Source organism: Malania oleifera, chromosome 13 (genome assembly GCF_029873635.1).
Source record: "Malania oleifera isolate guangnan ecotype guangnan chromosome 13, ASM2987363v1, whole genome shotgun sequence".
Classification (NCBI taxonomy): Eukaryota; Viridiplantae; Streptophyta; class Magnoliopsida; order Santalales; family Ximeniaceae; genus Malania; species Malania oleifera.
Window position 1 is genome coordinate 18,079,980 of NC_080429.1, and position 14,779 is coordinate 18,094,758.

General features: G+C 36.0%; 1 protein-coding gene across 2 annotated transcripts in view; it reads right to left on the reverse strand.

Annotated features, from left to right (window-relative positions):
• Positions 1 to 14,779, reverse strand: part of LOC131146636 (cleavage and polyadenylation specificity factor subunit 1) — a 77,331-nt gene that overhangs the window by 25,748 nt on the left and 36,804 nt on the right. For both annotated transcript variants that reach the window (XM_058096350.1, XM_058096351.1), the window contains 6 exons: positions 14,561 to 14,680; positions 14,146 to 14,280; positions 8,051 to 8,179; positions 7,637 to 7,714; positions 6,068 to 6,208; positions 4,903 to 4,997 (listed from right to left, as the gene is read on the reverse strand). In XM_058096350.1, the coding sequence (XP_057952333.1) occupies positions 4,903 to 4,997; positions 6,068 to 6,208; positions 7,637 to 7,714; positions 8,051 to 8,179; positions 14,146 to 14,280; positions 14,561 to 14,680 (698 nt within the window). The remainder of the gene's footprint in view (positions 1 to 4,902; positions 4,998 to 6,067; positions 6,209 to 7,636; positions 7,715 to 8,050; positions 8,180 to 14,145; positions 14,281 to 14,560; positions 14,681 to 14,779) is intronic.

Consider the following 14,779-nt stretch of genomic DNA (forward strand, 5'->3'; position numbering starts at 1 on the left):
AATCCGGTATATCTCAATCATATAGTTGTCAGGATGAGCTTCCACAGCAAGTCAGGGGAATGATTCGATTGGATTTGTTGGGATTTCCTTCCTTGCGCTCGTGATGCTATGTGCTGGTGTTTGTGAAGGTTGGAGTGGTTGGTTTATTCCTCGAGATCTTCCGGAGTTTTGTTTGTTTTTCACTTATAGTTGTTTATTTCTTATTTATTTGTTTGGTTGTTGGTAATTGGTCTATTGGTTTTGAATAAGTTGGTTAAGTCAGTTTTAGATTCTTGGGATTTGATTTTCTTTTCCCCAAGTCTCAAGGTTGGAACCACGGTATTCCTCCGCCATAAGTGAGGGGTTTTCTAATAGAGATAGGAGGTGCTGCCCTCTTTTTCCAATAAATAAATAACAAAACAAAAAAAGACCAGCACATATTAGCACAATATTTATATCATAAAAATACTATAATCTCTAAAACCCTACATTATGCCTATGCCTATGAAAGACGCAAAGGTCTTAATGAGTGTGATCCCCATCAATTCCCTCATGGTGAGAAAAACTTACCAGTGGTGAGGAATGACAAACATACTGCTCCAATTGGTTTGGATCTAGCCAATGCAACACATCTACACTCTCCTTGTGCAACAAGCTCTTCTAGAAGCACTGGAAGTGAAACTGATGGAGGAACCACTAAAGAAGATGAGACATCTACATGCACAAAAGGACGCTCAAAGGTGCATTGACAGTTACGTCGTCAAAATTGAAAATAAGACTAATGCTCATATTGGATGGTAGTTCAAGTACAAATGCATTAGGCCCTAAATGACAAAGAATGCAAAAAGGGCACATACACATAACTTCATAAAAAAAATGCTTGGTGTAATGTTCAGGATGGATACGTGCCAACATAGAGTCACCAGCATTAAATTCAACATGCCCACAATGAGCATCTGCAGCCAGCTCATATTGTGCAGTTTTCATAGCAATCTTTTATCTAACATCAGCATGAAAGTCACAAATATGTAGGGCAAAAGACGCAGCTGAGGCAGATGGACGAGCATCAGGTCGCAACTCGCAAGAGGATAAGGTCAACAGGGTAGCAAAGAAGAATAACAATGGAAAAGGATTCTTTCCAGCAGACCAATTCACCGTATTATTATATGTGAACTCTAATAGGGGTAACACAACAAATCACAGGTTCCAGGCTACACCCCTACTATGCACCACAGTATGGCCCATCAGACTGAGAATGGAAAATGGTTGAGAACTTCAGCTGTGTGCCAATCAATTTCCATGAGGTCTTCATAACTAACAAATTTCAAGTCAGAGAATACTGATGTGGCCAAGCCAGGTAGCTGAACTATTTCACAAAAGAACCTGTCTATGTGTGATGCATCACTGGTTTTACTACATGGAATGAAATGGGCAATTTTTGAATACCTATCAACCGCCTGACTAGGAAACAATGGCACTTTTGGAGGCCTCAAGTGTCGGATACCGACACCTGCCCAACACCCCCCCCCCCCCCCCCCGACATGTATCCAACACAGGTCAGAAATTAGTTTTTTTATTTTCATTTCGGACATGGCTAAGACACTTTCCAGCACTTTCTGACATGGCAAGGACACCTATGGGACGCTTGCGCCAAAATGCTGAGTTTTGTTGCTCCATTTAATTCTGTTAACAAACCCCAAAAAAAAATATTAAGGAGAAGAAGCAGAGCGTCAAGAGGTTCTTTGACATTGGAGGGCTTCGACTTTAGATCCCTAGTGCCACTGCTAATCATGTAGAGAATGTTGGACATCCCAGCCCCCAGATTTCCCCCTATATCTAAAGCCATTGCCAGTTTGCCACTCTCTGTTAATCTCTTATTTTCTTTCTCAAATTTCAGGATGAGCCATGCCCTTGAGTGGTCACTTTTTTTTTTTTTTTTTTTTTGGACCAATATCCTATAAAATGAATGAAGTCAATGAACATATTAATTTGTATACTTGTAGTTTGTAAAATGTGTAATTGATAATTTTGCATGAATAGTGCTTATATTTCATTCTAAATTAAAATTGCCACAATACTTGTCATTTAAAAGGAAAACATTCCCAAATATATGTATATATATATATATATATATATATATATATATACATATAAAATTTTTAATATTAATTAGTTAACATATTCTTGCCATGTCATATCCTCATTTTCTTGAAATTTTTATATTGCTGTATCAGTATCATATTATATCCGTGTCTCATATTGGTATTGCTGCTTCCTAGCTACTAGATGAACAGAATCATGACCACTTAACAGTTTTAGGCAACCCCAGAATGCTGTCCATGCTTAGATCCTTCCAAGGTGTATGAGGAAGTGGAAGAGAAGTATATAGGCTAGTGTTTTGCTTCTTAGCCTTGTGTAACAGTCTTGAGCCCAACTCTAGTACACATTCGATGTGAGATCATGAAAGACTCTACCATCCAAACTCTGACGTCCTCGTGAAAGTGGCTTACACCTCTACGTAGGATCCACTCACATGATAGTATCCCCAGGGTGGCTCTAATACCGAATGTAACGGTCCTAGGCCCAAATCCAGTGAGGTATTGTCCACTTTGGCCCACTAATCTCACGAGTTTGTCTTATAAAAAGTCTCACATATTTGAAGCCCAAACCCTCTTTATAAGCCCAAGATCTCCCTAGTACACATCTGATGTGGACCCGTGACCGGCTCTCCCACCCAATCTATGACGTCCTCGTTAACATGATTTACCTAGTACACATCTGATGAGAGATCGTGACACCTTGCCTAATTGGCAGGCACAACATTGAGACACAATCCAGCAACATGTTCCTTTAGAGGGGCAATAGAGCCTATCTTCAACAACAAAAGTGGCATTATCCAGACAGAAATGTCCAGCAAGGCTGCAGCATGTAGCTCCCAAACTTAAAAGTCATGCAGGGGAGTGCAAGGAATGTAGAGTCCAGTCCCAAAACAAATAACCAACCCTAACTGCAAAATCAATAAACCACAATGATCATCTTGCACCTCCTTGAAAATGATACAAATGTCAAGACAAGGGTACTCATCCTATATGCTCAAACCCCAGAATGTTAACACTCATAGAGTAAAGTGCTACAACTCAACTAAGAACATCAGAACCAGCACAGTGCCTAAGAATGTTAGAGTATTCTAGGAGAAATTCAACCCATTTGGCATTCCTAGCACTAAGATTCTTTTGCATGAGGATACTCAAGTGCTAAGTGATCAGAATATATGGCAAACTCCTACCAGATGTATCTCCAAGGACTAAGTATCTGCAACAAGCATCAAACTCTGTCATATATGGAATATTTCAACTTTGCATCACTGAATTTCTCACTGAAGAAGGCTAAAGGGTTACACTTAACATTCCACCAATATCTATTCCAAACGCATCACAAGCAACCTCGAAGACTTCATATAAGTTCAGATGTGATAAAACAGGTGCCAGCCATCTTGAGCTATCTCCTTGAAAGCTCTAGCAGCTGTTGTAGATTGGTAGAACCCCAATACCAAATCGCCCCAGGACCAATCCGCACAAGTGAAGGATGCAGGAAAATAAGAGAACAATAGGTATTTGGGAGTAAAAATGAAGATAAAACTGAATTTAGGACTTCTTAATACTCAATATTTCAATCTACCTCTCATGGTTACACATCAAGCCTTTATATAGGCTTTTTCCTATTACTAAATAAGGAATCAATAACAACAAGAAGCCTCCAGTCCACTGCTTAGGGTCGGCAACATGAATCCTTTTCCACCAATTCACTCGATCAAGGGCATTTCCCCCCTCTAGCTTAAGTGCTAATAAGTCCTTCCTCACTCTCTCTTTCCAGGTTATTTTAGGCCTACCCTACCCCTTTTAATACCAAAAACAATAACTCACTCACTCCTCATAGTGCGCTACTTGGCCTAAGTTTCAAATGCCCAAACCATCGAAGCTGCCTCTCCCTTATCTTGTCCTTATTCAGCATTATGCATGGTTTATTGCAGACATGTTTGTTCCTTTTCAATGTTAAATAAGGAATCAATCCATAAGAAATAATATCAAATCCTAAAGGGAAACCATCTCTAGGAAATAATATCAAATCCCTAAAACTAGACCAACATATAAATATTTAAATCATATAAAGAGCCTAGATAATAATAAAGACCCCATATTATGTCTACATCTATGGAAGACATGAAGATCTTGATGAGTGTGATACCCATTAATAGCATAGGAAATGGTGCCCAATAACTTCTGCTCAATTTATTAAGGAAGAAAGTTGCTCGATTGCAAGCAAAGCAAGACACAATACTATGAAGAGGCATTTGATACATTCATTTTATTTTTCACTTACACAGTAATACCCAAGCATTTTAAACTTAGTGGAAACCATCAAAAGAAATGCTTGCACATATCAAAAAGGTAAATGAATAAAACAGGAACAACAATATGATGTTCAATTCCATTGCTTCTTGCTTTAATTTTGTGAAACCAAAAAATAGATTCAAAAAGCATTTATTAAAATTTAAATAATGAAAATCATGAAATATAGCAAGAATCAAATGATAAAATAACTGAGAAGTAAAAACCTCACAACTGAGAAAGTTGACAATAAAAACACCAAAAAAGAAATTATAGAGAATTCAATTATTACATGCAGAATTTAGAATTCATAAACCATCCATAACTTGAAACTTTTGAATGTCAAAGCAGGCATGCTCCCCCTCTTACAGCCTATCAACTGAATAAAAAAAAATGAGCAATGAAAACATAATACCATGGATGTTTAAAGAAACAAAAGATAGTTAACAAAATAGCATAGTCAATAGTATCCACAACCATGAAAGATGTGAACGAAAGAGGCACACAGATACAAGATACAGCCCCATGGTCTCACCTTCCAAACAAATTCCCGGCCGCCAGCGTGCTCCCTTGCACATAATAGTCAACATTTTCAGTGACTTCCCGCAGATCATCAGCTGTTTCTAGTACCTGTAAGAAGAGAATGAGACCACGGAAATAAATAAATGATGCCTACTGCAGTTTACAACTGAATATGAGTTTTCAGTTATCAATCACATGAAGCATATTGAAAACAGTAACTGGGTAATCATACATATATATGGTAGAACCATGGAATCCACGTACACCTGGTGTAGAACTTGATATGGTTACGCATTTACACCTCTCAACCATTTTTTTGAGGGGTTCACATTTTGACCATCCAACATTGGATCATGCTATCATCTTATTTTTGCCATGCATGCATTCCAAATTAATATTTCAATTAGTATTTCTATTTACCAAGAAAATATAGCTATTTGATTAAAAAACTAGCAACAATTAATCAACAAGATTCTTGACAAACATGACAACAAATAGTTAGTGTATGTAATCCAACCCTTGGAATGCCAAAATGCACCCCCACAAAATTATTGAGGTATAGTCAGCAAGTTTTACAAAACCCCTTTTTTCATGTGTGTGTATGCCTGTATGGCATGAAAAAGCATGTCCCTTATTATTTGATGCCCAACACTCTAAGCATAATGCCCAACCATGTCCCTAATGAGAGGGCTAACCATAATACTTTATCTACAGCAATATCCATCAAACCATTTCTTACTCCCACAATCAAAATTAATCTGCCTATCCTTCCCTGCAGCTTCTGACATCAATTACATCTCCAGATCCCCCTTTCTCACCAGTGCACTCTCCGGACCAATTTGCAACTGCTCAAATCATCTCAACAACCATTCCTTTATTTTATCTTCTATAAGCACTACTCCCAGCTTACCACGGTTGAGTTTATTTTTTTAGGTAGGAGAAAATATTTATTCATAAAGGGAAAAAAAAAAAAAAATGAGAACAATCTGTCCTACTAGGACAAACTTACAGAAAAGCAACCCTCCAACTACAGGCTGCCATTGTGTCTTACCTTAAAAAACTACAAAAAACAAATTCGGGATTGTAATAGTGAAAGCAGAAGCAGGTAGATCAACCAAACAAATAAACTGTGCACATATCTTCAATTTTACCAACAAACATTAGAAGAAGGAGATTACCATTGTACGAGCCTCCAAACTTATAATCAAGTATGCGTGGTACTCATCATCATCAGCAGCAAGCTTGGAAGAATCAGAATTATGACCACGTGCATTCTTGTGGTAAACAGTCCAAATTCCTTTGCAGCCGGGTAGCTCAACCTTAAACAAATATATTACACATACAATAACCATTCACTACTTCACTGCAGTTTGTGCATATGCATGTGTGCATCTTGTCACAAATAGACAACTTCATTGCTTTCAAACTACACAAAAATTTCAAGGACAACTACAACTGTGCATGAGTACAAATGTAAGGTGAAGCTAGTTTTGGACTAAATCCTACTATCCTACCTGGAGTTTTCAAAGAAACTCAAGACCAACGCTACCCGCCCAACAGAACAAAATGAATGAAGTCCCCCCCGGGGCAGTGGTGTCAATTAGAAACTGAGCAGGTTGGGCAGTTATCCAACTAAATACAGACATTTAAAAAATAATAAAATGAAGTGCACAGGTCCAATAAAAATCAACAAACAATTCAAGCAAAAGGTACAGTCAATTTTAAATTTACACAACTATTATACAATAAATAAATTTATATGTTTATGTATTTAATTTAAGTGGGCACCTCTGGTCAGTTATTCAGAAGATATTAGGAACCTGCACCACCAACCAAACTGACAAGCTAGTTATTTTGAAAATGCAAACCAACTAACTTATTTTATCATAAATAACCAGGTGAATTGAAGCAGGTTCAATTGGGTTGATCAAGATGGGCAGGTTATTCACTGTTTTGAACACCAGCAACAACAATAACTAAGCCTTCATACCAACTATGTGAGGTCAGAACCTTATACATTAGAAGTACAGGGCAAAAATCTGAAAGTGTGCAAGACCCCTCCAGCTCGAGGATAGTAATCAAGCCAACCCATAACTGTTAAAATAGACACCACAAGAGCCGTTGTTACCTTTCAAATAAAGCCACATAAGCACACTCCTATGGTGCTTCTTATGAGACTCCATGCGATCACAGCAAATGTAGATGTTATCAAGACATGTGCAAGGAAATATATTTGGAAAAGAAAAAAAAAAAAAAGTGCATTCCAACCTCTAAATGTGACCTCCGGAAACATCAATATGTCATAGATGAGCCAGTAAAATTTGAAAACAGCACCCATGTGCAATCAAAGAAGAATAAAGTTCCATAACTTAACAAAAACATAACAAGAAGTGGATACACACACACATAAAAGAAGTTGATACATGCATACAACAATTCATAAATGTAAAACAGTGGCACAAGTAAACTAGATGATGAGGATGTGCAGCACAAATCAAAATACAAGGAATAAACTATGAATTGCCCTTTTAAATTATTAATCATTAAAGAAACCTCAACCCCCTATCTTTTTCAAACTCTAAGCAAAACCCCAGAACTATATTGTGCTTCTATGGTAGCACAGCAGCCCATAATTTTTGGCAATTGTTTATATGCGATATGTATAAACCAGACAGCAAGATATACACACTAACATGCCATAAGTTTGGAGCATATAAGTGAATGAAACATTTAGAGCATCAACACACCTCAGTTATCAATTCTGGGCGAATTGACTGCTGAAGAATGCACAGAGCACCATTCTTTCCATGACCAGAACAGCAAACCTAAAATTATCCAAAATAATTATTAAATAAAGAAAAAAAATGCTTATGAAAAAAAAAACAATTATGATTCTTGACACGTAGAAGATAAGTACAAGAAAATTATAATAAAGAATTAATCAAAAGACTAATTTTTTAAATTTGATTTTATTCTCTCACAGAAACCAAGATTAAGCAGTTAAAAGCAGCCAATGTGTTGCCACACTAGACTCACCAAATGAACACAGGTAGCATTTTCAACTCGAAAATTATTTTCTTCTTTTCCTTTCTATTGGAAAAAAGCTATTTCATATTACTCATCTAACGCAAACAAGTGGTAATCAGGCTCGCAAAACTAACCAGCTCATAATTACTTTGTTTAGCAATTCCAGCAGCATTTGGGTCAGCATTAATCCTTAAACCATATGCAAAGTCTTTCAAAGGACCAATGTTAATCAATGAATCCCTAACAGTAAATGAGAAACTCTTCTGCAAGCATCAAACCAAAAGAAAAGCTATGAGAAAGGGAAAAAATTTAGAATAAACATGAAAATTTTTCATTATATAATTACTTCTAATTTGATAATTCTGATCACTTTAGTAAATAAATAAGAATAATAAAAATAATAATAGCTTAATAATTATAAATATCTTAATATTTGTAATTAAAAACCAACAACTCTTCAAATCAGCAGCCAATACACAAGTTATTGACCTCAATAACAATTGCAATCAAAATCCAACAGTCTTCAAATCGGCTGCCAGTACACAAACTATTCATCAAATGAATTGACTAATAATAATCGGAATAAAAAACTAACATTCTCCAAATCAGCAGAGAACATACAAACTATTCACCAAATGTTAGTTTCTGTTTCATCTTCAAATCGGCCGCCAGTACACAAACTATTCATCAAATGAATTGACTAATAATAATCGGAATAAAAAACTAACATTCTCCAAATCAGCAGAGAACATACAAACTATTCACCAAATGTTAGTTTTTGTTTTTGATAAGCAAAAAAGGAAAGTATCATCAATAGCACCAAGGAGGTGCAAAGCATAAATCAGAAAGCAAAATACAAGGAGATGTCATATATACAGTTAGTAACAGCAATACTATTAACACAGTGAATCACACAAAACCAAAAAGGGGTTTTGATCCACATGTTCTTTACAGTATTAACAGAATTAAAAGTGCTACCAAAATGCTTACAATTCCTTCCCCTCTATATAACCCAAATTTAGGGATTAGTTTTCAAGAAAAAATTGTTTTCCCCATCAGCATTGATGCCACTCCAGGCCCACAGCTCTCCCAAAACTGGACCTGCTACCACTCAACAAATTCCTGTTATAGCCAAAGCATGGTCCCCACGGTTTTCTAGTCCAACAATGACCCACAAAAGATGATGCACTGTCTCAGCTTCGTTCATATAGAAAAAACATCTATTGCCAGCTCTATAGCCCTGCTCTGCAGATTGTATCCTGTTTCAGGATCTTATTCCACACAGCTTCCCAAGCAAACAAAGCCACTTTTGAGGAGGCTTTTGTCCTCCAAATGAGACTCCAAGGAAACAATCTCCGAACATCTTCTCAGCCCCCCCATTCTGTTATTCTGTAGAAAGATTTCACTTCAAACCAACCATTTCTCAGAATTTTCCATCTCAGATCATCTTCCCTTTCACCTTAACAAATAATATACGAAAACATATAGAACTCTAATTCCGATTCTTGCGCTCACACCACATCACCCCTCTTTCGGATAGAAGCAAAAATGAATCCAACAGAAGCATTTTTGCCACTAACAAAAAAGAATTAAGTCTGGAACTGTGTTTTAAAAGGAGAGTTCCCTTATCATGCTAAAAAAGAACTAACTTCCCATTTCCCACTTCAAAGAAACATGACCATAGAGGCACTCCCAATTTTTTATAATATTTTTCCACAATCCCATTTTTCCCACTCCCTGTGGATCCCTTTTCTCTCTGGTGATCCACTAATTAACGTCCAGTACATACTTTACCCCTGCCATAACCCTTCTTTCTCCACCATAAACCTCCAGGGTCATTTTCCCAACAAGGCCCTATTAAAGCTGGAGAGGTTGTTGACTCCCAGCCCTCCTTGACAAGCCAGCTGCTTAACCACCTCCCATCTTGCTAAATGGTATTTAAACACTTCTCCTCCACTACCCCACAAAAATCTCCCTTGTATTTCTTCCAATCTTCTGACTACCAAGCTCAAGATTGGGGAAGAACGAAATATAGTACACTAGTAGGTAGGACAAAGTCCTGATTCTAATTAAAATTCTCCCCCTTTTGAAAGACAAGTCTCTTCCACCCCGCTATTTTTTTCTTCACCACCAAATCCCATATCCCTCTATCTTTAAACTATGCCCAAACAATAACTCCAAATGAAATAAAGGCAAAGTTACAATTCTACAACCCAGAATACACACTAAATCCCCTTCCACTCCTTGCCCAAAAGGATATCACTCACTCTTTCCCAGCTCAACCTCCAACCAGGAAACTGCTTCAAAACACAGAGAAAATACACCTTATGAACTACCCTAAGATCTGCACAACAAAAAATGATTGAATCAAATACACAGTGGAAGAGAAATAACCTTCCTCCAAGCGTTTTGCACAGTGCCTCCATGATCAAAATAAAAGGGAACCAGGAGAGAGGATTACCTTTCCTTGGGCCCCTAAAAGAGTGAAAGAACCTTGAAAGTACTGCTGCATGCTGATAAAAACAGAAAATGCTAAGGTAGAAATGAACATCTGCCAAATTCAATAGATGCTCCATGGTTTTTTAAATAGAGTATAGAAGCATATTAATCCAGAGTAAGAATGTTATAATGAGAAAAATAAAGAATATGCAGATGCAGTATGACAAGTAGAAGTAATTTTTTAAAATATATGTATATAATAATAGACACACAACTTAAAAGCAACCATGTCCATTAACTTGGATGAATTACCCAAGAGGAAAGATCAAGTAAAAAAATTGTCTATAAACTTAAAACAGGACCAATTATGTGTAAAATTTCTACTGTGTTGTTTAGCAATAAAATATCTAAAAGTCTCTTTTAGATTTAAGAAATAAATAAATATATTAAGAGAGAATAAAAAGAATTACAAAACTGAAGGAGGATCAAAAAAGAAACTTCCCTTGCTAAGAAAGGAAATTAAAAAATAAACACCAAAAAAGGCCAATAAAAAAACCCAACAGAAATACACAATCTAACTAAGAAATCCTCTTGTTAAAACCTTGCCATCGAAATTAACATAGCAACTCAAATTCACTCACATTGACCCTTTCTTTCCTTGCTTTTACCAAATCCAAACAAACTTCTTTTCCTCAAGGATTGGTCAACCATAAACCTATCCTGTCCAACAACCCAACCTGCCCATTCACTCACTACCCTATATCATTATCCCCTCAAAAAGATAAACACATTCTAATCCTTCAAACAGATTTTCCTGCACATGTGAAATATCTACAACTAAATCTGAGGAGTCTGAAACAGACCCCTAATGTTCACAAAATACATTCACTAATAAGCCACCGTCATACACAAAATTGCTATCAAGATGACTTCAATTATCATACTCATCACCCTATCTCTTTTTATCCTTAAGGCAACCATTCTCACTCTCCTTCTCACCCGATTTCACCAACAATCCTTCAGAGCTTCAACAGTACAGAAAGATTCCATAAGTATTCATCTTTTATACACTTTAATACACCCATATAGATTAGCCTTTTCCCCACCACTAACGAGATTATTCCCACCATTATAATCCAGAGTCTCTTGAGCACATTGTTTCAAGACAACCCTGATTATCCCCACCCTTGGCCTGAACAAAACTCCCACAACTGCTGAAACATTCAATATAGGAAGATTCTTGGACAGCTCCACAATAGAAGCTCTATGATCTTCCAATTTTAGTTCATATTCAGTATCCGGATCATTACTTATACCCGGTCAATCAGCCTTGATAGATTATTTGGCCCCAACTCTTAGTGTTCTATCAGTCTGATTTTTAATAGAAATTTAAGGAAAAAGACCAGCTGCATTTGAAAAAGAAATAGCCAAACCATAATTTTTCCTCTTCTCCACTTCTGCAGCATCCACTTTGAGTTATTGCTACCAAACTGCCTTCCTAACAGTATCCTTCATCATTCCCATATCTCATGCAACCCCAGCCATGAATAGACAAAAATATAGAGTAAAAATGGATGCATTTGGGAGATATTAAAAGTGCTGACAAGGAAAAGTTGTTGAATATGGTTTGGTAATGTGCAAGGGCTACTATCAATGCTTCAATAGCTGAAGGTGCTATACAGTTGAAACACGGTTGCATCTAATTTGTAGGAGCACACAGCACAATGTAGAGCTGGGGATTTACATCAATCAAGGTGGTAAGAAAAATTCCTTACATTAATTTTCTACAAAAACACACACACCATCAGAAACGCACGATACATGTGTAAAATCCATTCATTAAATTTTTAATAAATTCATTAATTCTCTATTTCTTAGGGGCCAGTATCACTATCAAAAATTACAAAAATGAAAACCAAAAACCATAATCCAGCAACCTGTTTGGTTAGTATTTATAAAATTAAAACAAATTAAAAAACTTAATAAAAAATGCTCATTTTCATCTTTAAATCAAATAATATTACAAAAATATGATTAAGATAATGAAACTGCAAAATAATACACATTAAAAAAAATACTATAATAAAAATAAAAATTATTATAATCATTTTACTTAATTGTTATACTTTCAAATTTTACATTTCTATAAAATTTTTATAGGACATGACAATTAAAAAATAGTAAAATATTTTGTAATTGGCTTTGTCATTATTAGTTTTTGAAATTTATTATATTTTTATTTTAATTATATTAAAATTCATATGATCATTTTATTTTAATTTCAATTTAAAAGTATGTAAAATGAATTATTTAATCCAAAAGAACTACATCTAGAAATTAAAATTTCTAGCAACAGATTGCCAAAACAACTGAAAACCATAAAAACTTGTTTTTGATTTTTTCGCAAATAGCTGAAAACTAACATCATAAACAAATGCATTTTTATAATCTTATGCAGAAACAAAAACAAAAAACAACAAATACCAAACAGGCCCTTAATTATTGTCTGATTTTATAATTTAATTGAATTATTTTTCAAATGTTTCTAATACTTACTCTCCAGCCCAATTCTTGCAAGTTGCTGGGGAAATATGATCAATTACTAGTATTTTTTTTTAATTTGGAATTGGTATAGGGATATTTTAGAAATTTAAAAAATAGAGACCAAAAAAATGAGTTGTAGTTATTGGTTAATTATGGCCATCTAATATTTTTCTATATTGGCATTATCTTTACTATTCAACCAATATTTATATATGGATATTTTAAGAAATTAAAAGTGAACAAAAAAGTGGGTCCATTCTTTTTATCACACATGCAGCTGACACAATAATAGAAGACTGATACAATAACAAATAAAAATCATAAAACTACGATGGATGGCAAGGGAACAAACTATGGCTTTGTAGAAGCACAGTCATAGGATAAAGTTGACCACATAGTAGTAGGCCCAAACACAAGAAATACATGAGCACATACATAAAAACAATATTCAAATTAAAAAAAAAAACTACAAAACATGGCAAGCTCTATTCAACTGGAGCTTTGATTTCCTCTTATTCAAGATGTCACATCAACAGTAGAAGGTTGCACGCGTGTCATTCTCACATGCACTTCTATTTTCTAGATTCTAACAGTGAATATGGGAATAATACAACTACACAAGTATGACATAGGTAACTGTCATCATTTCCTCCATGCTTTACACTCTCTGGACCTTTTCCTTTCTGTTTTAGAAAGCTTCTGTGAGAAGAATTATTTCCAAATTAAAAACTTTAGCTGTCCTCTAGGCTCTGGCAGATTTTAAAACAACATAAACAGGCAGATCTTTAAAAGCCCTTTCCTCAGAGTGGAGGAGAAATCAAGACATCTTACCCAAAAAAACCTCGTTTCAAAGATGTAGCATTCTGTTGCTATGCAATGATAGCTTTGATTGCAAGGGAGGTCAAACTATAACTTATCTTCTATCTTCCCCCATTACTCCCCATTTTGACAGTGTTCTGGCTCCCTCTTTCTAGAAAAAAAAGGCATACCCGGCCCATAAGGCCCCGCGCTTTGTGAGGGTAGGAGGAGGGTCGTCAGTGTATGCAGCCTTACCCCTGCTTTTATGCAGAGAGGCTGTTTCCTTGGACCTGAACCCGTGAATAACCAATCACAGAGGAGCAACCTAACTGTTGATCCAAGGCCAACCCTCTTGCTCCCTCTTTCTAATTCCATAAAAGTTATTTGGTGGAGGGGCAGGGGGTCGAGGGGGTGGGGGTGGATGGAATGATACAGAATGATACACAACCTGCGCTGACTCTGCATTATTTGAAGCTGAACCATATAAGGAGAGCTCCTCACCACTGGTCATATCTTGCAAAGCATCAGAAGATGACCGGCACAATCGTTTTGCTGAAGGAGCATCACCTTCAATATCTCCAACCTGCGAAAAAGAAGGCGGCAGAAGAATATTTGGTTAATATTGTCATGGGATTGTAAATTTTTATTTCATTCTTGAAAACTGTAAGGGGAAAAAGCAGTTGAAGATGGCAATGCAATGGACTTGTTTACATGCATCAGCATTTTCAATTTTTGGAATGTTCTATTTAAAAAAAAACTGAAGCAACAGAACACCGTAAGTCAAGCAAGATGAGTTAACTTTCACTAATTTATTTTTAAACTTCAATGCTGTTGGAGCAATAAAGATAATTCCCAACACAAACCTCCTCCTTCAAACCAGAGGTTAAGATTGATGCTCCCGTTCCACAAGTATATTGCACAAGCAAACTATCTCCCAGCCGACTACCAAGAAAAAACAAGGAGTTTCCAATTGTTGTGATTCCCTAGAAGAAAATTAGCAGTATTAATAAATTCAGCCCTGGTCAAGTGTTAAAAGCTATGGAGGTTCAGCCAGAAGTTAAAAAGAACAAAGAACTCAACAA